The 24,963-nt window shown below is 36.7% G+C and overlaps 1 protein-coding gene across 2 annotated transcripts in view; it reads left to right on the top strand.

Annotated features, from left to right (window-relative positions):
• DNAJC13 (DnaJ heat shock protein family (Hsp40) member C13) overlaps positions 1–24,963 on the top strand; it is a 121,263-nt gene that overhangs the window by 83,892 nt on the left and 12,408 nt on the right. For both annotated transcript variants that reach the window (XM_025376313.1, XM_025376314.1), the window contains 13 exons: positions 620–787; positions 3,030–3,143; positions 4,955–5,071; positions 8,748–8,925; positions 10,710–10,801; positions 12,273–12,372; positions 14,115–14,189; positions 14,397–14,509; positions 20,455–20,624; positions 20,785–20,827; positions 21,167–21,340; positions 22,934–23,113; positions 23,459–23,599. In XM_025376313.1, coding sequence (XP_025232098.1) covers positions 620–787; positions 3,030–3,143; positions 4,955–5,071; positions 8,748–8,925; positions 10,710–10,801; positions 12,273–12,372; positions 14,115–14,189; positions 14,397–14,509; positions 20,455–20,624; positions 20,785–20,827; positions 21,167–21,340; positions 22,934–23,113; positions 23,459–23,599 — 1,665 coding nt within the window. The remainder of the gene's footprint in view (positions 1–619; positions 788–3,029; positions 3,144–4,954; positions 5,072–8,747; positions 8,926–10,709; positions 10,802–12,272; positions 12,373–14,114; positions 14,190–14,396; positions 14,510–20,454; positions 20,625–20,784; positions 20,828–21,166; positions 21,341–22,933; positions 23,114–23,458; positions 23,600–24,963) is intronic.

The following is a 24,963-nucleotide window of genomic DNA, read 5'->3' as shown; positions in this document are numbered from 1 at the left end:
CCCAGAGATAAATTGTTTTTCAGGAAAATTAGGTTTATAGCTTTTTAAGACCCAAAACTTTTAGTCGTAATTGCTTATGCTGAAAGGATTCAAGGCAAGGGAATTTGCAGTGGCATTTGCTGGAAATAATTTAATACTTTCTTAATTACTCAGAGTCAACTTTATGATTGCAAAATTATGGTTGTGTAACACAGGACAATATAATGTTACCATCAGGCAATTGAGGCTAGCTCCCCTAAATACTTGAGTACTTGTCTGATTTTTATAGATATTTTTTTGTCTCTTCTATGTGCTCTCATTTATTGCTCATATTGTAAATGTGTGCTTCTAGCAGGCAGGGCTGCCTACCTATCCCCTCCTTCCCACATTACCACCAAATGTGCTTCTTCCTGTTGTCTGTTAGATATACTGCATTGGGTATAAGTTAGTCCTTCTTATAAATAAAAAAACAAGCCCCAACACGTAAACTTTCTGATATCAATGTTAGGTACTCTTGTACCCTTTTTGTTTGGTTGGCTTTTTACTCCTTAAATATGTTCCATATAGTGTGATTCGGTAAAGTTATAGTAGCTGTGTAAGATAACAGATCTACTTCAACAACTTAATTTTTTTGTAACAGGAGGTAGCCAACAGCCTTGCCAAACTGAGTGTCCATGCTCTGAGTCGCCTTGGAGGGTATTTGGCTGAAGAACAAGCAACTCCAGAAAATCCAACCATAAGGAAAAGCTTAGCTGGCATGCTGACACCCTATGTTGCTAGAAAACTTGCTGTGGCTAGTGTGACTGAGGTATGTGCTTCAGAGGTAGCCTAGGTTTTAATGAATAGTGCAAGATCCTTTAAGCAGTAAAGTAATACAATAATATTGATCTAGGAAACCTAAAAATTAAGAACGTTCACATTTGTTCTCTCAAGCAAGAAACTCACTTTATAATTGCTTGATGCTAATGATGTCAGTTCTACAAGTCCAGTTTTTGCGAGGGCAAATTAACTTTGTTTCTCAGCTGTGGAGCCCATCATAATTCTTACCAACCTTGAGTCACAAAGGGACAGGACAAGAGAGTGAAGTTGAAATGGTGTTTCACAATGGCAGACTACTGGGAGACAGGAGACTCAGAGTCTATTTCAAGCTATTTATTGTAAGCCATAGCTTATTCAGATGCAGAGTTAAAATCCTGAAAGTAAATACATATATACATGTGTACATGTATATGTATCTACGTACATACATAGATGCATTACAAAAATCAGTATGACATGATAGATCTCCCAACCTCTTTAACTTCTTTTGCAAGGATTATTGAGAAATAATCTAAGAATATAGCATTAAAGAATTAGATAAACTATAGAAATCCATTAAATAGGTTACTATTATCCTTTAATTGTAAAAAGAGTGCTGAAAGACATTAAAAGATTTTAAATGAAGACCCTAGATCCTATTTTTGGTATAACAAAATAAATGGATTGATAGATTTGTACCAATATGTTAACTGTAATTATTTTTGAATGGCAGAATTGTAGGCAGTTTTTCTTTTGTTTCCTCTAATGATGAACCGTTACTTTTGTAAGTGACAAAATCCTCAGGTTTCCAAAGTAATTTTACAACTTTTAAACAGCTTATTTGTTTTCAATCCAATGTGATTGAGTCCAGTTTTCAGTGCTTGCCATGCTTTTCAGTCCCCATGTGTGAAAGGCAGTGGCTCTAGATGCCACTGTTTGTTTTTTTTTTTTGAGACGGAGTCTTGCTCTATTGCCCAGGCTGGAGTGCAGTGGCCAGATCTCAGCTCACTGCAAGCTCCACCTCCCGAGTTTACGCCATTCTCCTGCCTCAGCCCCCCGAGTAGCTGGGACTACAGGCGCCAGCCAACTCACCCGGCTAGTTTTTTTGTATTTTTTAGTAGAGACGGGGTTTCACCGTGTTAGCCAGGATGGTCTCGATCTCCTGACCTCGTGATCCACCCGTCTTGGCCTCCCAAAGTGCTGGGATTACAGGCTTGAGCCACCGCGCCCGGCCGATGCCACCGGTTTTTTTTGTTTGTTTTTGTTTTTGTTTTTGTTTTTTAATCTTGTTTTTGTTTGTACTATTTTTCCTAAACACTAGACAACCAGGACCACTCTTGATGTTAGTTATTTTCCTGGACTTTTCACTCAACCATGTGATACATTTTGCTGACTGAAAGCATTCTCTCCAAAAATGACAAGAAGTTCGGGATTAACTTCTATAGCCATCCCCACTAAAAAATTTTTGTAGCATTTCAAAATTAAATGTTGGCATGAGCTCCATCTCGATTTAATAAAATGCTTAACTAGAAATTAGCCTTTTGAAAACAAGGCTTCCATGTCTGTATAAGATGGAGGTCATACTCCTCTGTTTTCCTATTAGCAGTAGACCTCTGTAAAAATAAAAGCTTTTTATTCAGACATTTAAGGAATTGTGAAATGTCTGTGTTTACATTTCAAATTGAGGAGAGCTTAACAATAGGAAAGCACACCAGATGCCTAAGCAGCCATAATCTATGCCTGCAGAACGACTGCACAGCCTTCAGTATCAGGGTGTGGTCAAGAAAATCTGGCTTTCTCCCCATAAATTTTATTTTCCTTCATACAGGTATGCTTCTTAAAGACTTAGGTTTTGTTTTCAAATACATGTATGGAAAGGTATTGTGTTGTGATTCTTTTCAAGCTTGTATTCACAATGTGTTTATTAAATACTTTAAAAATATTGAATTTCACCATGGCACAGCAGATTTTGAGAATGTTGAAGTCAGACTCAGTTTCAGATCCCAGTTTCACCAGTTACCAGTTGTAAGACCTGGGACAAATAATTTAATGATTTGCAGCCTTAGTTTTTCTCAGCCGTAAAGTGGGTCATATCAACAAACTTGTTAGAATTATTGAGATACTTATTATTGAGGTCCATTATACTATAGGCAACTATTTTAGTGTTTGGCATATGATAGACAATTTTAATAATTGATAATGTCGATAATTTTTTTCACTAAATGTCATAAAACAGTAATATTGTCTCCTAGATTTTGAAGATGCTTAACAGCAACACAGAAAGTCCGTATTTGATATGGAACAATTCTACAAGAGCAGAATTACTTGAATTTCTTGAATCCCAACAAGAAAACATGATTAAAAAAGTATGTCATTGTTTTATAAATTTCTTGAGTCATTTATTCTGATGGAATCTCTGGAAATACAGCAGTGTTGATTAGAACAGAAAACTATTTCTCAGTTTAGTGTCAGTCAGTATGGCTTTCTGCCATTTAATATTTGGCCCATTTAAGAAGAGTATTGTGTTGTATGTAGTAATACATCAGGATTTTTTTATTATGTTACCACTTATATACAGCTGTTTTCTATTTTAACCAGTTTTTTAACCCAGAAACCTTATTTTAGTTGTTCACTCCAGCCTCTTTTCCCTAGTAAGTGAAAGTTGCTTTCCAGTGTCAAAACTGAACATTTTTTTCTACCGTACCACCTTTTAGTGGAGAAGCTATTACTAAGCCATGGAAAAAAACAAAGGCAGTAGGATGGGCAATAAGGAGAAGACCTGGATAATCCATACACTAGATGGTTGAATCTTGATGACTTTGAAGATAATTATGTATGTGGCTTTGGAAGTTAGAGTAGCTATTACTGTAACATCTCTGTTATTTAGCGTTTTTGAGCTCATTCCATGTTAGTACTTAGAACTGTTTATGGATAAAATTTTTGAGAATTGCAGAGCTAGGGAGAACAGGTCTCACATTTCTGTACATTGTTTTTTTTTGTTTGTTTGTTTTTTGAGACAGAGTTTCCTTGTTGGCCCAGGCTGGAGTGCAATGGTGCAATCTCGGCTTGCTGCAACCTCCGCCTCCCGGTTTCAAGCAACTCTCCTGCCCTGCCTCAGCCTCCCGAGTAGCTGGGATTGCAGGCATGCACCACCATGCCCAGCTAATTTTGTATTTTTAGTAGAGATGGGGTTTTTCCATGTTGGTCAGGCTGATCTCGAACTCCTGACCTCAGGTGATCCGCCCACCTTGGCCTCCCAAAGGTCTGGGATTACAGGCGTGAGCCGCCACACTCGGCCTTCTGTACATTATCTTTTACCAGAATAGACATAATAACATCTCTTTGTTTAGCATTTTATAATTTATTGTATACTTTTACATGTTATTTTAGTCCAACCTAAATTCCTTTTGGTTTCATTCTTAATCCTCTTTGGGACTGTTTTTCTCCCATTCCTCTTTTGTTTTCAGCACTTTTGTTCAGTGTATTACTTCTTTTTTCTTTTCTTTTTTTTTTTTTTTTTTGAGACACAATCTCACTCTGTCACCAGGTTGGAATGCAGTGGCGTGATCTCTGCCCACTGCAACCTCCGCCTCCCGGGTTCAAGTGATTCTTCTGCCTCAGCCTCCCAAGTAGCTGGGACTACAGGCGTGCGCCACCATGCCCAGCTAATTTTTGTATTTTTAGTGGAGACAGGGTTTCACCATATTGGCCAGGATGGTCTCGATCTCTTGACCTCATGATCTGCCTGCCTCAGCCTCCCAGAGTGCTGGGATTACAGTCGTGAGTCATCGTGCCCAGCCCAGTGTATTACTTTTTAAAACCCAGTCCAAATATGCTCATTTCTCAGCTCTGTTGTACTACATATTACTAGGTCTGATGTCTGCTGAGTTGATTAAGAAGAATAAAGTGTCATATTTGCTTTATAATCTCTTGCTCTTGAAGACCTTTGTTAGCTGACCTCTGATCCTTTGAAATTTTAAAATGAGTTAATAATAGTAATATTTGGAATAAAAAAATGTAATTGTGTGCCTATTCCAAAGTCATTTTAAGTGCTGTGACATGTATCACACCACATTTTTTCTCTAGAAAATGCATAGATCTCTCAAGTTACTTATCTGTTATTAAACTGAACATGGATAGATTTACATCTAACAGTCTATTTTCATCTTTTAAAAAGGGTGATTGTGACAAAACTTATGGATCAGAATTTGTCTACAGTGATCATGCCAAAGAACTTATTGTAGGGGAGATTTTTGTTAGGGTGTATAACGAAGTTCCTACTTTCCAACTGGAGGTAAGCGCTCTGCTTTTAATTTTATCTGATACCTTTGATCATCTGTTACTGAAAGTTACTAGTGTAGTCACACTGTATAGAAGCACACTTCATTTTATTGCACTTTCTTTACTATGTTGCTTTTCTCTTTTAAAGAAAAACATATTGAAGGTTTGTGGCAACCCTGTGCCAAGCACAACTATTGGCACCATTTTTCCAGCAGCATGTGTTCACTACATGTCTCTGTCACATTTTACTAATTCTCTCAATATTTCACACTTTATCATATCTGTTACGGTGATCTGTGATCAGTGATGTTGCTCTTGCTAATTGTTTACATAATATAGTGAAGTTCATCAATAGTGAACTTCATCAGTAACTGTATGTGTTCTGATTGTTCCACCAACCATCCATTTCCCAGTCTCCCTCTCCTGTGGCCTCCCTATTCTGAGTCAACAATATTGGAATTAGGCCAGTTAATAACCTTACAAGAGTCACAGGTCTCTCACTTTAAATCAAAAGCTAGAAATGATTAAGCTTGATGAGGAAGGCTTGTCAGAAGGTGAAATAGGCCGAAAGCTATGCCTCTTGTGCCACACAGCCAAGTTGTGAATGCAAAGGAAAAGTTCTTGAAGGAAATTAGAAGTGCTACTCCAATGAATACATGAATGATAAGAAACTGAAACAGCCTTATTGCTGAGGTATGGAAAGTTTTAATGATTTGGATAGAAGATCAAACCAGCCACGACATTTGCATAAGACAAAGGCTAATTGAGAGCAAGGTCCTAACTCTCTTTAATTTTGTGAAGGCTGAGAGAGGGTAAGGAAGCTGCAGAAGAAAAGTTTGAAGCTAGGGGGGTTGGTTCATGAGGTTTAAAGAAAAAAGCTATCTTCATAACATAAAAGTGCAAGGTGAAGCAGCAAGTGCTGATGGAGAAGCTGCAGCAACTTACCCAGAAACTTAGCTAAGATAATTGAAGGTCACTACACTAAAGTTTCTAATGCCTTCTATTGGGAGAGCATGCCGTCTAGGATTTAGCTAGAGAGGAGCAATCAATGTCTGGCTTCAAAGCTTCGAAGGACAAGTTGACTGTCTTGGTAGAGGCTGATGCAGCTGCTGACTTTTATGTTGAAGCTCATTTACTCTTCTGAAGATCCTAGGAACTTTAAGATTGATAAATCTGTTCTCACTTATAAGTGGAGGCTAAATAGTGGGTACTTATGGACATAAAAGTGGCTATAATAGACACTGGAGACTACTAGAGGGAAGAGGGGGTGGTCAAGGTTGATACTGTAGTCAGTACCTGGGTGAAATCATACCCCAAACTTCAGTATTCCAGGTAACAAGCCTATACACCTACCCCCGAATCTAAAACAAAAGTTGAAATTATTTAAAAAAAAAAAAAAAAAAACGCTAAATCTGCTCTGCCTGTGCTCTATAAATGGAAAAACAAAGCCTGAATGACAACACATCTGTTTATGCATATTATATTATAAGCCCACTGTGGAGACCTACTGCTCAGGAAAAAAGAGCTTTCAAAATACTACTGTTCACTGACAATGCATCTGGTCACCCAAGAACTCTGATGGAGATGTACAAGGAGATTAATATTTTCATGCCTTCTAATACAACATCCATTTTGCAGCCCATGGATCAAGGAGTAATTTCAAGTTTTACATCTTGTTATTTAAGACATATATTTCATATGGCTATAGCTGCCATAGATAGTGATTCCTGTAATGGATGTGGGCAAAGTAAATTGAAAACCTTCTGGAAAGGATTCACCTTTCTTGATGCATAAGAGCATTTATAATTCATGGGAGGAGGTAAAAATATCAACATTAACAGGAGTTTGGAAGAAATTGTTCCTGGCTCTCATGGATGACTTAGAGAAGCTCAAGATTCCAGTGGAGGAAGTCACTGCACATGGGCTGGAACTAGCAAGAGAACTAGAATTAGAAGTAGATCCTGAATATGTGACTCAGTTGCTACAATCTCATGATAAAACTTGAACAGATAAGGAGTTGCTGCTTGTGACTAAGCAAAGAGTGGTTCTTGAGATGAAATCTTGTGAAGATGCTGTGAACATTGTTAAAATGACAAAAGATTTAGTATATTACATAAACTGAGTTAATAAAGCAGCAGCAGGGTTTGGGAAGATTGACTTCAATTTTGAAAGAAGTACTGTGGATAAAATGTTATCAAACAGATCACATGTTACCGAGAAATCTTTCACGAAAGGAAGAGTCAGTTGATAGAGCAGACTTCATTGTTTTACTTTGGGAAGCCACCCCAACCTTCAGCAACCACCACCCTGATTAGTCAGCAGCTATCAACGTCAAGGTGACATTCCCACCAGCAAAAAGATTGACTTGCTGAAGGCTTGGATGATTGTTAGCATTTTTTAGTTAAGGTATGCACATAGTTTTTTAGACATAATACTATCGTACACTTAATAGTAGACCACAGTATAATATAAAAATAACTTTTATATGCACTGGAAAACCAAAAAATATGCTTTATTTTGGTGATCTGGAACTGAACCCACACTATCTCTGAGGTGTGCCTCTACACTGAAATATAATACCTGAAATAATACCAAATGCTTGTGATGGGGTGACCACTGACAGCTTGTGAGCCTCTTTATCTTGATTGTTGAAGAACTGAATTTTATGAAGTTTGTTCATAAGAAGTTGTTCCTTGCCCAGCTTTTTCTTATATTTTATGCCTACTGCTATCCCACTGGGCCGTGGCCTTTAACTCAGTAGTCCTTCATGGACATACAAGGCCAGTTACATGCTCATTTCATCACAAGGGATATCAGACCACCAGACCTGAGGCTTCCTCTGGCCAGTATTAGGAGAAAATATAGGTTGGAAATAAAGATTTTTTTAGAAGATGACTGGAGTCACATCAGATCATCTTTTGTGATGATTCCTAATCACCTCCAGAAACAACTGAGGAGCTTCTTCTGAGCGCTTGGGGATCATACAGGGAGTTTTTGCTCTCATTTTTTGTTTTTTCTATTTAAAGACAGGGGTCTCACTATCTTGCCCAGGCTGGTCTCAAACTCCTGGCCTCAAGCAGTCCTTCTATCTCAGCCTCCCAAGTAACTGGGATTACAGGTGCAAGCCACTGCAACTGACTTGTAGGAGGTGGCGAAGAGGATTTGGTGATTGATTTGTTTGTAAGAAGGAAAGAAGTGAGGCTTTGTTTTAGAGTTTGCTCTTAGAAGAAAAATGTACTAAGCCATAATGTGTATCACTTACCACAGAGTAATATATATGTAAATAGCTATTAAGCAGAATGAGTTAAGTAACTTGTGAAGTCCCTTTGAAAATTGTCCGTTGAATCTGTTGTAAATTTTATATAACTTTTAATTATAAAAATATAACCAAATTTTAGAAGTTCTATATCATACTATCTGTTACTTCGATTGATAAAGGGAGGAGGTATTCTAATCTCAGAATTGTTACACTAAGATACTAATGGGAGTATATCAGATCTCTGGAAGTTGAGAAATACCGTATAATGTTTCCTGCCCTCTACCATGTCCCCTATAATGCATAGGTGTATTCGTATGTATGTATAATTTTATCATGTTTATTCACTTTCATAGCTTAAAGTTCTTTCTTTTGCTATGGAGTTATTTCTTAGGGCACCCATGTGTTTTAAATACTTGTCTGCTTTGATTAGGTTCCAAAAGCATTTGCTGCAAGTCTCTTGGATTATATAGGCTCCCAGGCCCAGTACCTGCACACATTCATGGCCATCACACATGCTGCAAAAGTGGAGTCAGAGCAACATGGAGATCGCTTACCGAGAGTAGAAATGGCTTTGGAGGCTCTGAGAAATGTCATAAAATATAATCCAGGTATGTGACTAAACCTTTGATCAGTAAGACCCATATAATACAGGAGCCCTAAAAATTCCAATAATCAATTTGATCAGGGAAAATTATACTTGGTTATACTATATTAACATAACATTACAGGGAATTGACCCTGTAATATTTTTACAATAAAAGTTAAGCTGGGGAGAGAGGTCAAGGCACCATGTTTAGAAAAATTCATGTCTCTATGAGAACATGTATCTAAATGAGTTGAAAAGGCAGAATAGTTTGATAGCATAAAATTTCACATTGATGTCATAAGTTAACATATCAAGTATAAGTGCTTGAATTAGAGTTATTTAATAAGTGATCTAATTTTTGCCTCCTTTCTGGTCTCTAACCAGTGCCATGTGCATATGGGCACTGATATTTTTGAAAAATTGCCTGAAGTTTTTGGTGTATAAAAATTGAAATAAAGATGTGAGAGTTCCTACTCTTAATCATCTTTAAGAGGACATTTTCAAAAATATTACTCTAGCCTGACTCCAGGGAGATGGGTGAGTGAAAGTCTAACAGCTTCTTTCAACTCTAACTTTGATAGTAAATATAGAATATAAACCTAAAATAATACAAATTCAATTTAAATTACTTGATCTTTTAAAATAACATTGAACATTACCTTTCAGGTACATTTCTACTCTTCTTAGTATGTATTAAAGTACTATTACAATTCTGACTTTTGGGTTATTGCCAAAAAGTTATTTAAATAAAATAACAGTAATTAAATATTGGGAAAATTACTCATTTACAGGATGTACATTGGGATGTTATTAAAGACAGTGTTATAAAATCTGAAGAAAACTTTGTCTTTTTTTTGGAGTTGTCAAAGTGTCGAATATTGCTAGTGGTATGTTAGATACAAAGAAATTGTAGCAGAGCAGACTGTTGATTTGGAACTTGTAAAAAGTTGAAGAAAGGCCTGTGCAGAAATCCTTCTGATAATATCTATCACATTTATTAGAATTAACTCTCTCTTGTAATTTAGAAGTATGGTTTGTGTGTCATTGATGTATTTGACAGTTATTCCCTATTAAGTGGTTTGAAAATGAATTTAAAAGCAACATATTTATAGAATATTCTCAGACTCTTTAATTTGAAGGAGGCTTACTGAGTTATCTTAAGAATCCTCAAAAGATAAGAAATTACACTGTTTTACTACCATATAGAAAAGGAAGAATATGCTGAACAAAACCTGTTTCATGCTTTTGTTTTATTAACAACAAAATGGGAGTAATATATGGGATTAGGATTTGAGGTAGGTAGGAATGGAAATACCATTTCATTTTATGTATTTTCACAGGGAGTGCTTTGTATATTCATACCAGTTTGTTTGTATTATAGTTAAGTGGCAGAGTTCTAACCTAGTCTTATTTAAAAGCCAAATCATGTCAGAGTCTCCCAAAGTATAATTAGGTTGAGGGGGGTAACCCTAAGGTCTAGAGGTAAAGAATAAAATTACTACCTTACACTTTGGATTTTTGAGCTATATTTGGATTGTTTATTTGATAAAGGTCTTAGCCTGAGGGTTAGGGGTGGGGATGGGAATGCAAACAAAGTAAACCTAAAAAGCTCTAGTACCTTACATTTTGCCTTTTCAGACTTATGGCTGCTTAGAGGTCAGCCACTTACTTCATGTCACAGATGTTTAGAAAGGGTTATCAGAGACTTAAAATTGACAGTAAACAACAGTGTATATCGGTTTTCTGAAGCTAAATAATTTCAAACATCTCTTGGAAATAAAAAACCATTTTATTCTTATTCTCTAGGTTCTGAGAGTGAATGCATTGGGCACTTTAAGTTGATATTTTCTCTTCTCCGAGTTCATGGAGCTGGTCAAGTGCAGCAGTTGGCTTTAGAGGTAAAAACGTTTTGTACTAAAGCATGTTACTTTTCCTACCATTTACCATGTGTGATTGGAGTCTTGATCAGTCATTGAAGTTGAAGTATGCTTTTTTGTTTCATCATTTTGCCTATTAAGCCACATCAGTATTGTTTGAAACTTGAATTAACATGCTGAATTTGAAGAGTGAATATTGCACAATTGCACAATGTCGTTCAAAGTGGTTCTCTTTCTGTTATGTGTTAGGGCTTGGGATAGTGTTGTACAGTGTCAGGTATGGGTTAAGGAATGGGCTTTACTGGGGAAGCTTAGAAGCCACACATCAGCAAGAAGATGATGCAGGGTTTCCCTGGTTGCTGTGTTCCCATGGAGAGACATATTGAGGCCATATCTGTTGGCTACATATTGTGGGTTTGCATTCCAGAGGAGTGATCCTTGTTCTTCCCCCTCAGCTGATCTCCCTTCTTACAAATCCAGTACAAAAGCTACCTTTTCTGTGAGGGTTACAGACAGACACCTGGGTGTGCTGCTGTTATAGGAGTGGCCTAAAAAAGCCAACTGCCAGAACCCATGGGTCTTAAGAGTCCAAGAGAAGTTGGAGTCCCCTTGTTCAGGGTATTGAAGCCACTAGTCTCATAGGATGCTGTTTAAATGTAGCCTTTTCTTCTGAGAGAGAAGCAAGAAGTCCTTAGTCACAAGTAGTTCTTTGCCCAGGCAACCCAGACTTCCCAGGATTATTTCTGAGATCTTAATCTTTGTAACACAGTTTATTGCACAGAACACCAAATGTAACTCTGCAGTGACAGTTATATAGATGGTTTATGAATTTGTGTAACATGTTCTTAGATAACATTTTGGCTTAAAACAGATTTTTAATAGAATAAATAACTTTAAATTGGTCAACAAGCTTAACAAGCAAGTTATTTCAATTGAAAAACATGTTTTCTACTTAATTCCTTCAAGCATCTTGTAACTTTTTAAATAAACGTTATTAAATCTAGGATATGTTGCACTGAGACGCTGACCAATGATGTTTAGATGTATACTCTAAAAGATTTGAGTGGTCATTGTTTCCGAAAGAAAAACATACCTTTTTCTTTATAATAGAAAGAAAACCCCAGTCTGTTGTGCTGGGTGCTGAAGACGTTTACTTTTTTCCTTTAAAAGTAAAAAAGTCCCAGTAGTGAGAATCATTATTTTCCTGATCACCAGCCACCACCCAGACTCTGTAATTGGAAAACACTATAGTATGTACCTTAGTTCTGGAGCATGTATGGGTATAGGATTGAAGGCTTCTTAGAAACCTCAACGTATTATTTCCAAAGAGATTAAAGTAATAAAGGCAATCTTTTAAAATTAAACTCTTATCTAAAAGTTAAATGTTTCGTCCCCCAAGCATTTATCTCACTTGTACAGTCTATATGACTTAATTTGATTTAGGTTCAAAATTATTTCTGAAACTTTTATTATCCTGTTGATTAATTTTCAGGTTGTGAATATAGTGACATCTAACCAAGACTGTGTCAACAATATTGCTGAATCAATGGTTTTGTCCAGTTTGTTGGCTCTTCTGCATTCGTTGCCATCAAGTATGTATACAGGTGGAATTTTAGAAACCACAGCAGGATCAGCCCATGGAAGGGAGTTGTTGCATAATTGATACAAAACCTCAAACAAATGTCATCTATGTTTAGTTTTAAAGTGTTCTTTACACTAGATTTGTCTTCCTAATTATGTTTTACATAGGTTACTGTCTTGCATTTCCCATGTCAAAATTTGAAAATTGGGGGTGAGAGAGGTCCAAAACCAACGGAAAATAACCTGGGATTTTCAGTTTATTGAGATCCACACGTGGGTAATTGAGAATTAACTAATATTTCATGGCTTACTAAACATAAGTAATCTTGGATGATAGAAAACATGCTTAAGATACTGATGGCCTTGTATTCAGCTTAGTGTTCAAATCTGTGTACTTTGTCTTTTGCTGATTTGATATTAATAAGATAAAATACCAAGGTGGTTTAAAAAATATCCCAACCTCATTTCCTGAATACAGCCTGCCCTAATCTATACAATTACCTAGTCTAATGGTTTGTAATTATGCTAAAACCAACCCTAAGATTGCTTTTCAAAGGCAGGAATATTGAGTTTGTAGGCAATTACATGTAACTCCAGACTCACCAGTAACCAGAATACATTGCCTAGTTGACTTTGCCAATCCCTTGGAAGTCATGTTAATCTTGAATTCATGTCTGTCCACCTCCTTAAGAGAAGGAACCATATCGTTCATCTTATATACCAGTGGCTTGCTTATTTTTGGTGTTATGTTTGGTAAATTGAGTTGAATTTCTATGGAATTTTTTTTCTCTTCAATACATGATATGCTTGAAACAGGTCTTTAAAATGGCAGCTTTGTAAAGTCATTTGCAGATTGTTTTTATCATACCTGCAACCTTAGTTTGTTTTTCTTTTTTCTTGGTTTTCAGTAGCTTTGTGAGACTTCAAACAATGAAAACTAAACTGGTTGGTGAAGTAAAGGATGTTATGGAACTCATAATTTTTATACTTATATACTCCAGTCAATATTTTAATCTTACAGGGAAAATAGCTGGCATCTAGATATTTTAGCCTACTCTCGATCATTCAGATTTCAGACTAAATTATCTTACTCTGTTTGCTAAGGTACATTTTTACTGTTCTTGTTGTTTTCATGTCAGCCTAATACTTTGCAGCCTCTACCTTATTTGCCAGCACTTTATTCCTTTGGCCACCTGTCTGTCATTCCCATTTGACTCTAGAAGAGTTAAGTCCAATAAGCTATACTTGCATATAATATGGTAGTGACTGGGTGAGAGGCATATAGGCTTTGTCCAGAAGGATGCAATTATGTCTTAGAATGGAACCCGGTCTTATAACTGCTGCTTCCTACTTTTTCCCTCAAGACAGTAGCACCAGGTAAAAATCTTAGATGCCTGATTAGAGTGTCCTCTGGGTGTCAGGAAATTAGAAGGTTTTTGGATGTGCAGTGAACAGTGAGGTAGGAAGACAGGGTTTTATAGTGGTTATGAGTATGGACTTTGGAGTCAGTCAGACTTGCATACAAAACTCAACTATACCACTTACTAGCTGTGAGACCTTGGGCAGGTTAAACTGGACCTCAGCTTTCTCACTGATAACATGGCCATGAAAATACCTGTCTCACTGGTTATTATGAAGATTAAATATGACATCCTGTGTAGAACATCTAGTTAAGTGCCTGACACAGAGCTGGTGCCAAGTAAATATAAGCTAACCTGATGATGCCTTCCTTGAAATGTCTTTTACTCTGCAGGTCGTCAGCTTGTTCTGGAAACTCTTTATGCTTTGACATCAAGTACAAAAATAATCAAAGAAGCAATGGCAAAGGGTAATGTATAGAGTGCTTTCTTAGCTAGTCATGTGCAGTATAATGAAACTTATTTTGAGCTGCATTTTACAGCCTGATAAACTAGAAGAATGCTTTAGAATGTTTACAGTTTTTAAAAACTACATTGAGTTGAAATATGGCTGAAAATGAATTCTGATTAGAAAAGTCAAATTCTTTATAAGCACTAATTCTCTTTTTCCTTCATAGGTGCTTTGATCTACTTACTGGATATGTTCTGCAATTCAACACATCCACAGGTTCGAGCCCAGACAGCAGAACTTTTTGCCAAAATGACAGCAGATAAACTAATAGGTCCAAAGGTAGGCACAAAATAAGTTCTTGAAAGGAAATTAATTATTAAAGCTTTGTTACTTTGATACTGATTTCAAGAAGTTTAGTAAAATCTGAGATGGTGAGAATAAAGAAATGATGTGATGTGAAAGTTGGAAAATTGACGTTCCAGAAATTGTTCTTATATATTACTGTTTGAGAAAACTAGAGTCAGGGCAGCCTGTACTGGAATTGAAAAGTCTTAAGAGAATGTTTGGATTATGATGATAAACTGTTCATCTCCCTCAGAGAACAAAAAGTATATCAAGACTATGACGGAAAATAGGTTAGACTTTCACACTTCAAGGATTGGCCTGTGGAAATAACTAGTGAAGGAAATGGTGGTTTGTGTCTTTTATACTCCACACCTGAATTATTAAGGACATGCCACCCTCAGCAGTGAATTCATATAGGGACATGTGTATAACAGCACCTCTGGCTTCTAACTCTTCAGGGAGATCTTCTATCCCAAATCTGGAGATAACCAGATGATCTTTGGATCCATGATCCAGTTTGAAGAGCAGGAACCTGTTAAAGCAATAGTTCTGAATAGAATTTCATTCAGGTGCAAGTGGTATCAACGTCCCTTTATTTTGTTACCAAGTCAGTTTCACAAGTAGTACTCACTGAAGAAGAATCCTCTGTGCCTGACCACAAAGCAGCACCTTAGAGTCATAGGGGAACCATGAAATAAAGGCTCAGGAGTCCCACTTTCAGAGTCTGATTCAGTAGATCTAGGGTGGGGCCCATTCTTAACATGCTTCCAAAGTGATTCTTTTGAAGTCTATTAGGACTGATATTTAGGGATCATTATTCAAGCAAGTCCACGAAGGCACTTTGGGTAAGGGGGAGGCTAAGGTCCCCTACCACTATCTAAAGCCAGGGTGGCTTCCCTTGTACACATTGTGCCTCCATGTAAAGTTCAGTTTGAAAAAAAAAAAAGGCCAAGGCTAATTAAACACTTTTTACATTAATAAAACAAATTGTATTCAGTTGTTGTTTTCTTGCTTGATCTCTCAGTCTAGGTATTGAGAATCTATCATAGGACCTGAAACAGTTTTACTTTAGTAATAAGTTCATAGTCTTCAGCAGGGTTGATGAGACAAGGGGGATTACATTTGGAAGCCTACAGGAGGGTCTATAAAATAGTTAATATTTAATATTGAATTTTCTTAAAGCTAGAGCTATGTAGCACATAACTGTAATATCTAATATTAGTTATTTTTTCAATAGTATTTTAGATGCTTAAATATGTACTGGAATCAACTGAGCCCTTTGGTTATATTTCTGACCTTTGAAATATGTGCGGAACAAATTTTATTAAGCTGACTGTTTTTACACTTAAACTTTCTGTATAGAAAAAACACAAGTATCAGCACCTTAATTGCAAGAGATTCTATTCTAGAACTGTGGTCAGTAAATTTTTTTGTTTTTGAGACGGTCTGGCTCTGTCGCCCAGGCTGCAAGTGCGGTGGTGCAGTCTCAGCCCACTGCAAGCTGTCTCCCAGACTCAAGCCATCCTCCCATCTCAGCCTCCCAAGTAGCTGGCACTACAGGCATGCACCACTACACCTGGCTAATTTTTGTAATTTTTGTAGAGGTGGAAACGTTTGGCCATGTTACCCAGGCTGGTCTCAAACTCCTGAGCTCAAGTGATCCACCCACCTTGGCCTCCAAAAGTGCTGGAATTGCAGGGTGAGCCACTGTGTCTGGCCAAAATTTTTTTTTCTTTTTTGATAACAGTTTTCTTGAACTATTAATATTGTTGACATACCATACAGTTCACACATACCTAGTGTACAATTCAGTGGTTTTTAGTATATTCACAGATTGAGCAACCATAATCAATTTTAGGTTTGATTTTCATCAACCCAAAAAGAAACCCTATTTCTATTAGCAGTCACTCCCCATTTTCCCTTTCCCCTAGCACCTGACGACCGCTAATCTACTTCCTTCTGTATAGATTTGCCAAATGCTGGGCATTTTTTATATAAATGGAATCATACTATATGTGGTCTTTTGTGACTGACTTCTGTCACTTAATGTTTTCATATATGTTGTAGCAAATATTAGTAAATTTATTTTTATTGCCAAATAGTATTCCATGTTTTGGTATCCATTTATCTCAATGGACACATGGATTGTTTCTACTTTTTGGCTCTGCTAAATTACAAATACTGTGAACATTTGTGTACAGGTTTTTATGTGGACATGTGTTTTTATTAGGAGTGGAATTTCTGAGTCATATGATAATATATTAAACCTTTTGAGGAATTGTCAGATTGTTTTCCAAAGTGGCAATACCATTTTACATTCCCCTAGCAATGTATTTATCATCTTCTTCTCTAACACTTGTTATATCTTTTATGACAACCATCCTAGTAGGTATGATGTGTTATAGCATAGTTTCGGTCTGCATTTCCCCGGTGGCTAATGTTTTCATGTGCTTATTGGCCATTTGTACAACTTTTTAAGAGAAATGTTTATTTACATCCTTCACTAATTTTTAAATTGAGATTATTTATCTTTTTATTATTGAGTTGTAATTGTTCTTTATATGTTTTAGATACTAGTCCCTTATTATAGATATGATTTTCAAATATTTTTTCACATTTTCCTGATTGTTTCTCCACTTTCTTGGAGCACGAAAATTTTTAATTTTGAGAAAGTCCAGTTTCTTTTTAGTTAGGCTTGTTCTTTTGATGTCATGTCTAAGAAACCATTGCCTAATCCACAGTTACAAAGATTTGTGGCTATGTTTTCTCCTTGGTGTTATAGTATAAGCTGTTAGGTTTATGTTTTTGATCTATTTGAGTTAATTTTTATCCATGGTGTGAGGTAGGGGTGGACCAGTAAACTTTTTCTATAAAGGGTGTATTAGTCCATTTTCATGCTGCTGATAAAGACATACCCGACACTGGGCAATTTACAAAAGAAAGGTTTATTGGACTTAACATCTGCACGTGGCTGGGGAGTCCTCACAATCATGGCGGAAGGTGAAAGACACGTCTCACATGGCAGCAGACAAGAGAGGAGAGACTGTGCAGGGAAACCTCCCTTTTTAAAACCCTTGGATCCCTTGAGACTTACTATCATGAGAACAGAACAGCACGAGAAAGACCTGCCCCTGTGATTCAGTTACCTCCCACCGAGTCCCTCCCACAACATGTGGAAATTCAAGATGACATTTGGGTGGTGACACAGCCAAACCGTATCAGAGGACCATATAGTCAATATTCTATCCTTTGTGGGGCATGTGATCTCTGTTACAAAAATTGAGCTCTCCTGTTGTGACAGGAAAATAGCCATGGACAGTAAATGAACAAATGGATGTGGCTGTGTTCCAACAAAACTATATACAAAAATAGATGGCAGGCCAGATGTGACCCCTTGTTTGCCAACCCCTGTTCAACAATAGCTGAGTAACCTGAACGTAACTGAAGGTTTATGGTCACAGTATTTGCCTTATGTAAGTTTTTTGCTCAAATGTTTAATAGTATACACACCAGTGAGTAATAAACTTACGTAGTTCTTAGCATTTGAAATGCTTTAAACATCCTGGTAAAATTAGCTTTAATACTGCTTTTTACTGATGATAGACTTGGGTCATTCATTAATTGAATTAAATTAGAATACTAAAGCATTCTCAGAAATATGATAGGGAGAGACTTTTGATTTTGTACAGCTGATCAAATAATGTGCCTTTTTAAAAAGTATCAGATGACAGTAGGTTAGATTAAGTAAACTTAGAAATGAAAGGACTCATGTTAAGACAGTTATCCTAAGTACAATTAAAGTTTGCTTTCGTATCAACTTGTTAAGACTCATAAATATAGCTCTTAAATAAGACATTTTAAGTTCACCCAACTGGTCAATAGATGATTTCTGTAGCAGTCACTTACAAATACAGCTTATTACGAGCATATAGTTCACTTCTGAAAAGGTTATTACTTCAAATTTAGTTTGCTTGCCATAAAAATTTCAATTTTTGTTTCAAGCTATAAAATACTTTAAAACAGGTTAGTTATTAGGAGTTTTTTAAAATACTAGTATATAATGAAATCTGTTAAGACATATCAGATATTTCTGCCCTAAAATTTATGTAGAATGATTTCAACAGTGATTCTTACTAGACAGCTAAGTATGTTTCAGAAGAGGATTTTGTTAAAAACCTTAAACACAACAGTCAGGCACAGTGACTCATGCCTGTAATCCCAGCTATTCAGGAGGCTGAGGCAGGAGGATTGCTTAAGGCCGGGAGTTCAAGACCAACCTGAGTGAGGTAGAGAGACCCCATCTCTTAACAAAAAAAAAAAAAGTTAGAAATTAGCCAAGCATGGTAGTGCACTTGTAATCTTAGATGCTAAGGAGGGAGGATTACTTACGCCCAGGAGTTTGAGGCTGCAGTGAGCTATGATCAAGCCACTGTACACCAGCCTGGTAACAGAGTGAGATCCTGTCTAAAAAAAAAAAAAAAGATAAAAAAACAGCAATAAGCAATTGTATTAAAGGTGAAGTAATTGGCCTGGTATAGCAAGATGGCAGCATAATGTTCTGAACAAAACTCTTGCTTTATGAGTCACAGATCACGGACTTAATGACTCTGGGTAACTTGTCTGTCTGTAGCTCCACAGTGAAAAAATTAAAATAAATGGCCTTTAAGTCCTGCTCTAACTTTTAGGTGCTTCTTTGGCATGTTTGTCTCTGGTCTTTCTGAGAATGAGCTACTAGGGGCAGATATACCACAGTGAGCAGGTCAAGCATTGTTCTTACACTCAGGGAGCTGATGACCAAGAAGGACATACTTAATCACTTTCTCTACCTTCTCTTGTCGTTTGTAGAGTTTAGTTATATTGCAGCACAATACTCTCATCATAGGGAATATAGGAAGAAATAAGCCTGTGAAACCTCTTGTTGAGTTCACCTTGGTGGTTTTATTTAATATATAACAAATGCCCTTCCATGGGAACCCCAGGAGAAATTGCTTTTTTCCTCCAGAAATAGTTGGGTGTCTCTGAAGCAACTGACATGATTTTATTTTGTGGGTGTTCTGTTATGTAACTGAAATTTAGCTCATCGGCTGCTAGGAAATTCAGAGCTAAATTTGTAGTATATCTCCGGCAGTTACAGAGCTTTTTATGTTTCTTTTGTGTACTGACTTCATGTTAGTCTTCATTTATTCAAGTATTTAAGCATATGTTATGTGCCAAGGGCTGAGAATACAAGCAATGAGTAAGAAAGATTGGGCCTAGAGGGTTTCCATAAGATAAGATTTGAGCCCAGAATTTGACCCAGAGAAGAGATAAACATGATGATCTGAAGGAAAAACACTTTTCCAACCCTCATTTTTCCCTTTACCCCATGCCTCGCACTAATTTTCATTTTGTCTGTATGTATATGCTAGATGTATTTTTTAAAAACTGCGTTTTAAATCCTTTTTTGGAAAAAGACACAGTATAACATAAAACATGCAACAAAATAAATGCACTAGAAAATACTTGTAAGACAGAGGTAGAATGAGAAAAATTAGTTTGTGCGGGCAGGGCTATAAGGGAGAGTTGGAAGGGACAGGCCTGGCTGAGGGCATTCTGCATAGGTAAGGCAAGACCTATGAGGTGTGCTCTGGGAACTTTACCATACTAGTGATACTGAGGCAGGGGGTAAAAATGAAACTTTTTTTTTGGTCACCATGGCAGAACAGAGAAAATGAAACTTGATAGGTAAGTAGGATCAGGTCATACTGACTCTTATTTAAAGGTACCTTTGCATAAACCGAGGATTATCTTTTTCACTTCAGAACTTTTAGGTAATGGTTATGGCCCACATAAGTCATAACACAAATTATATTGATATTCTATCTTATTAGCAAAATACAAACAAAATATTGAGATGTTTCCAATAGGTGTCTTTTTCATTCTCAAACCTCCTCCTATAGGTTCGAATTATGTTAATGAAATTTCTACCAAGTGTTTTCATGGATGCTATGAGAGACAATCCTGAAGCTGCTGTACATATTTTTGAAGGAACTCATGAAAATCCTGAGTTAATTTGGAATGATAATTCCAGAGATAAAGTGTCCACAACAGTTAGGGAAATGATGCTAGAGTAAGTAAAAACAAAGGTAATAATTTATAGCCTTTAAATAAAATCACTGGGAAGGGCAAACATTTCTTACTGTGCCTATCACCTCTAAAACTTATGCTAAAGGTTAATGAAAATGTATTTTGTGACTGAAGTTTGGTATTCATCCCTTTTTTTCCCCAAGGCACTTTAAAAATCAGCAGGACAACCCTGAGGCAAACTGGAAGGTAAAATATGCTTTTATTTTACATCTTATTTTCTGTTGATTTAGTTGTTTTAACTTTCTACTGAGTCAGTTTAATGCCAACCTATAACTACTTTGTCATTAAGACTCTTGGGTATTCCCCTGGAAAATAAGGCTTCAAACATAAAAATTGGAATACTTACTTTTGAAGTTAGTAAGAAGAGCACCCATTCTGAACTTTATTAAGAAAAAATTCATAATTTGATTACATTAATGGCTATTTGTGGACTGATTAACATTATAAACAATTCTTTAATATAGTGTGCATTTCTAGCTTCAAGATTATTGAGTGCCTTGACTGTGGTTCTTTTTCTATTTAAAGTTACCTGAAGATTTTGCCGTGGTGTTTGGAGAAGCAGAGGGTGAACTTGCTGTTGGAGGAGTCTTCTTGAGGATCTTTATTGCACAACCAGCCTGGGTTCTAAGAAAGCCTAGAGAATTTCTTATTGCACTGTTAGAAAAATTAACTGAGCTCCTAGAGAAGAACAATCCTCATGTAAGCTTCAGTCATCAGCAAAACATTTCAAAGACTCTGCTAACTAGACTGGTGTTTCTCTTACAACCTTATTCACAAAGACCGTGAATTAGGAACTGGCCAGCTCTTTCAGTGTAGCAGCCACATTTAAATTCACATATGCCCCTCGATCATTTTTTGCCATGTTCAAAAGTGAAGCTCTTTAGTATGTTTATGAACCAAAGTTAAAGATATCTATATTGAGAGGATGCTATTTCTAAAAATTACAGAAGCCCTAAAAGAAGGTTTTTACTGTCCATCTCTAATGAATATGTAATTTTAAGGAGAAACCTAAGTGTTCAGTGTTCCTCTGAGAGTGTGTTCTGCTTGGGCATGTGCTACACTCTACTTTATGTATATGGCAGGGATAACCCTAGTCAAAGAAATTGACAGAAGAGTAGTAACTATGTGGCTGAATCCTGTATCTGTGGCTGAGGCTACCTGGGAAGCAGGAGTGAGTGAAAAGGTAGCTTTGTTCCTGGTTTGCCAAGCCAAATACCCTGATAGTATATAAGATTTTGTTTTTCAAAGTCTTTTTTGTTTTCAGAAGTTTTAAGATTTTGTTGAGATGGAAGACAATTGACCTACATGATTGTTGTTGAATTAAACAGCCTGGCTACAGAATAAGGTGATTAAGAGCCTGAGTTGTGTTATTAGGTGGTCCCAGCCATACTACTGACCAGCTCTGTGACCTTGAGCAATACCTCATGACTCTGCCTCAGTTGCTGCGTTTATAGAATAATCATAGCACCTGTCTCTGAGGCTGAGGTTCTAATGAGTTAATATATATAGAATACTTAACATAATGTCTGGCACATTTCAAGTGCTTAGAAATTATTAGTTATTATCATTAACTTAGTAAAACATATTTTAGAAACGTGATTAGCTTGCCAAGTATTTACCAGTGCTACTTTCTGCAGTCATATTCCTCTAATAGGATTTTTACTACATACATAGTTTGCTTGGAAAATGCAGTTCTCAGAAGCTAAAACTTAGGGAAAGCACATAGCAGTTTCCTCCTATGTCACTTTTCTTTTTGGACACATTCCAATTTTAATGTTAATTCAAGATGCATTTTATTATGGTTCTGGATGTGTGCATCTAGTGGTATAAACTGAAGGTCTTTCCAATCCGTTATCCACAATAGAAAGTGCTTTGTGGGAGCCAGACATGTTAAATGGTAGGATTTTTAATGAAACTGGGAAAAACATTTCACTAGTTCTGCATTCTTCTGGATTATTGTTCTGACACTAAGATACCTGCAGCATGGTCTAAAAATTTCTAGTAATATCATTTGGGACATGATCTCTTAAACTTGCAGTAGAAATTAGGTATACCTAACCTAGTGAAATCTTGCTTATATTAAAATAGCACATTCTTAAAGTCCTTTGGATTCATGCCTTTTATCAAAGAAAATGGGAAGTTCGTTGTTCTCTTCAGATTCGTGAGTCTGTTTTCAAGTATCAGCACTTAGAACTTTTGAATCCCTAGTTTTGAACACCAAATACATTACCTTGGATATTTAGGATGGTGTGAGTATTTTATAGTTGATTTATTTCTGTTTTACACCTGCAGGGAGAAACTCTGGAAACCTTGACAATGGCAACAGTGTGTCTCTTCAGTGCACAGCCTCAGCTGGCAGATCAGGTCCCGCCATTGGGCCATCTTCCCAAAGTTATCCAGGCAATGAATCATAGGAACAATGCCATTCCTAAGAGTGCCATTCGCGTTATCCATGCCTTGTCTGAAAATGAGGTATTGATGAATCACTTAGTAGCTTATAAGCTCCAGAATTTATCTGCGCTCCCTTCTTGACTGATATAAGTTGTAGTATTATATAAATCCCCTTTCTGCCATGTGTCTTTTTGCATATGAACCACATGGTATTTTATTAGTTCTGGGTTTATCAAAACTGGTATCTATCAAATCAGTTTTGATAGATACCAGTTTAGATGATATAATTAATAGATTAAATTTTGGTTCAGTTCATTGTTAAACTGAAAGGGATTCTTTTTTACGTATTTACTTATTTTGTTATAGTATTTACCATGTTATATAAATATTGTTACTCTACAAGTAACCTTCTCTTTTGGCACTTAGCTGTGTGTTCGAGCCATGGCATCTTTAGAGACCATTGGCCCACTGATGAATGGAATGAAAAAGCGAGCAGATACTGTCGGTCTAGCCTGTGAAGCAATTAATCGAATGTTTCAGAAGGAGCAGAGTGAATTAGTAGCACAAGTAAGTGACTTTCTAGATTTAGCACTATTTTAGGAAAGCAAACATACCAAATAGACTTTCACTTATTTGGTACTGATTTGGTTTCCTTAAGGTTGATGAGAGTTCACTTGTGAGTTTGTGTATACACAATTTTATATCTTATATATACATACACATACATACACAGTGTATATAATATGTGTGTTTATGTGTATGCATATATACATGTATATTAGTGTGTGTATATAGACACACACAGAAAAATGGGGCCAGCTGCCAACAGTCTTACCAACTCGAAGTACTTTTATGGTGTGTAAAATTTAAATCTTGGCTATCCATTGTGCAATTAACTTAGCTTAGCTTGCTTAGCTTGATCTGTAAAATGTGCTTTATCCTCTTTGGAAAAATTTATTCTGTTAATTTATTCCTTTGTTTCTTAAGTCATGTTTAAGAAACATGCCAAGATAATGCCTTTTTCAAAGAGACTGTCCACCTAATGAAAACTGGACTTGATGGATATCCACGTAGATAGATGTTGAAAGAACAAAAAACATGCAATAAATTTAAAAACTTACAAAAGCGATCTTTCTAAAATGTAACTCAAAGAACAAATACCACATGATCTGACCTGTAAGTGGAGTCTAAAACAATCAGACTCATAGAAGCAGAGAGTAGAATGGTGATTACTAGAGGCTGGGGGTGGGGAGAATGGGAAAAAGCTGGTCAAAAAGTACAAAGTTTCTGTTAGGAAGAATAAGGCTTTTAAGATCTGTTGTGCAGTATGGTGACTATGGTTAATAATACATTGTATAGGCCGGGCGCGGTGGCTCAAGCCTGTAATCCCAGCACTTTGGGAGGCCGAGACGGGCGGATCACGAGGTCAGGAGATCGAGACCATCCTGGCTAACACGGTGAAACCCCGTCTCTACTAAAAAATACAAAAAAAAACTAGCCGGGCGCGGTGGCGGGCGCCTGCAGTCCCAGCTACTCGGGAGGCTGAGGCAGGAGAATGGCGTGAACCCGGGAGGCGGAGCTTGCAGTGAGCTGAGATCCGGCCACTGCACTCCAGCCTGGGCGACAGAGCGAGACTCCGTCTCAAAAAAAAAAAAAAAAAAAAAAAAAAAAATACATTGTATATTTCAAAATTGGTAAGAGTAGATTTTAAATGTTTCCACAAAAAAATAAGTATTTGTAATGGTAGATATGCTGATTAGCTTGATTTAATTATTCTGCATTGAATAAACTGGAAAACCTAGAAGAAATGGATAATTTCCTGGACACTTACACTCTTCCAAGACTAAACCAGGAAGAAGTTGAATCCCTGAATAGACCAATAGTAGGCTCTGAAATTGAGGCAATAATTAATAGCCTACCAACCAAAAAAA

This window comes from Theropithecus gelada, chromosome 2 (genome assembly GCF_003255815.1).
Source record: "Theropithecus gelada isolate Dixy chromosome 2, Tgel_1.0, whole genome shotgun sequence".
Classification (NCBI taxonomy): Eukaryota; Metazoa; Chordata; class Mammalia; order Primates; family Cercopithecidae; genus Theropithecus; species Theropithecus gelada.
The sequence above is the reverse complement of the archived record's forward strand: the minus strand, read 5'-3'. Positions and strand labels throughout refer to the sequence as shown.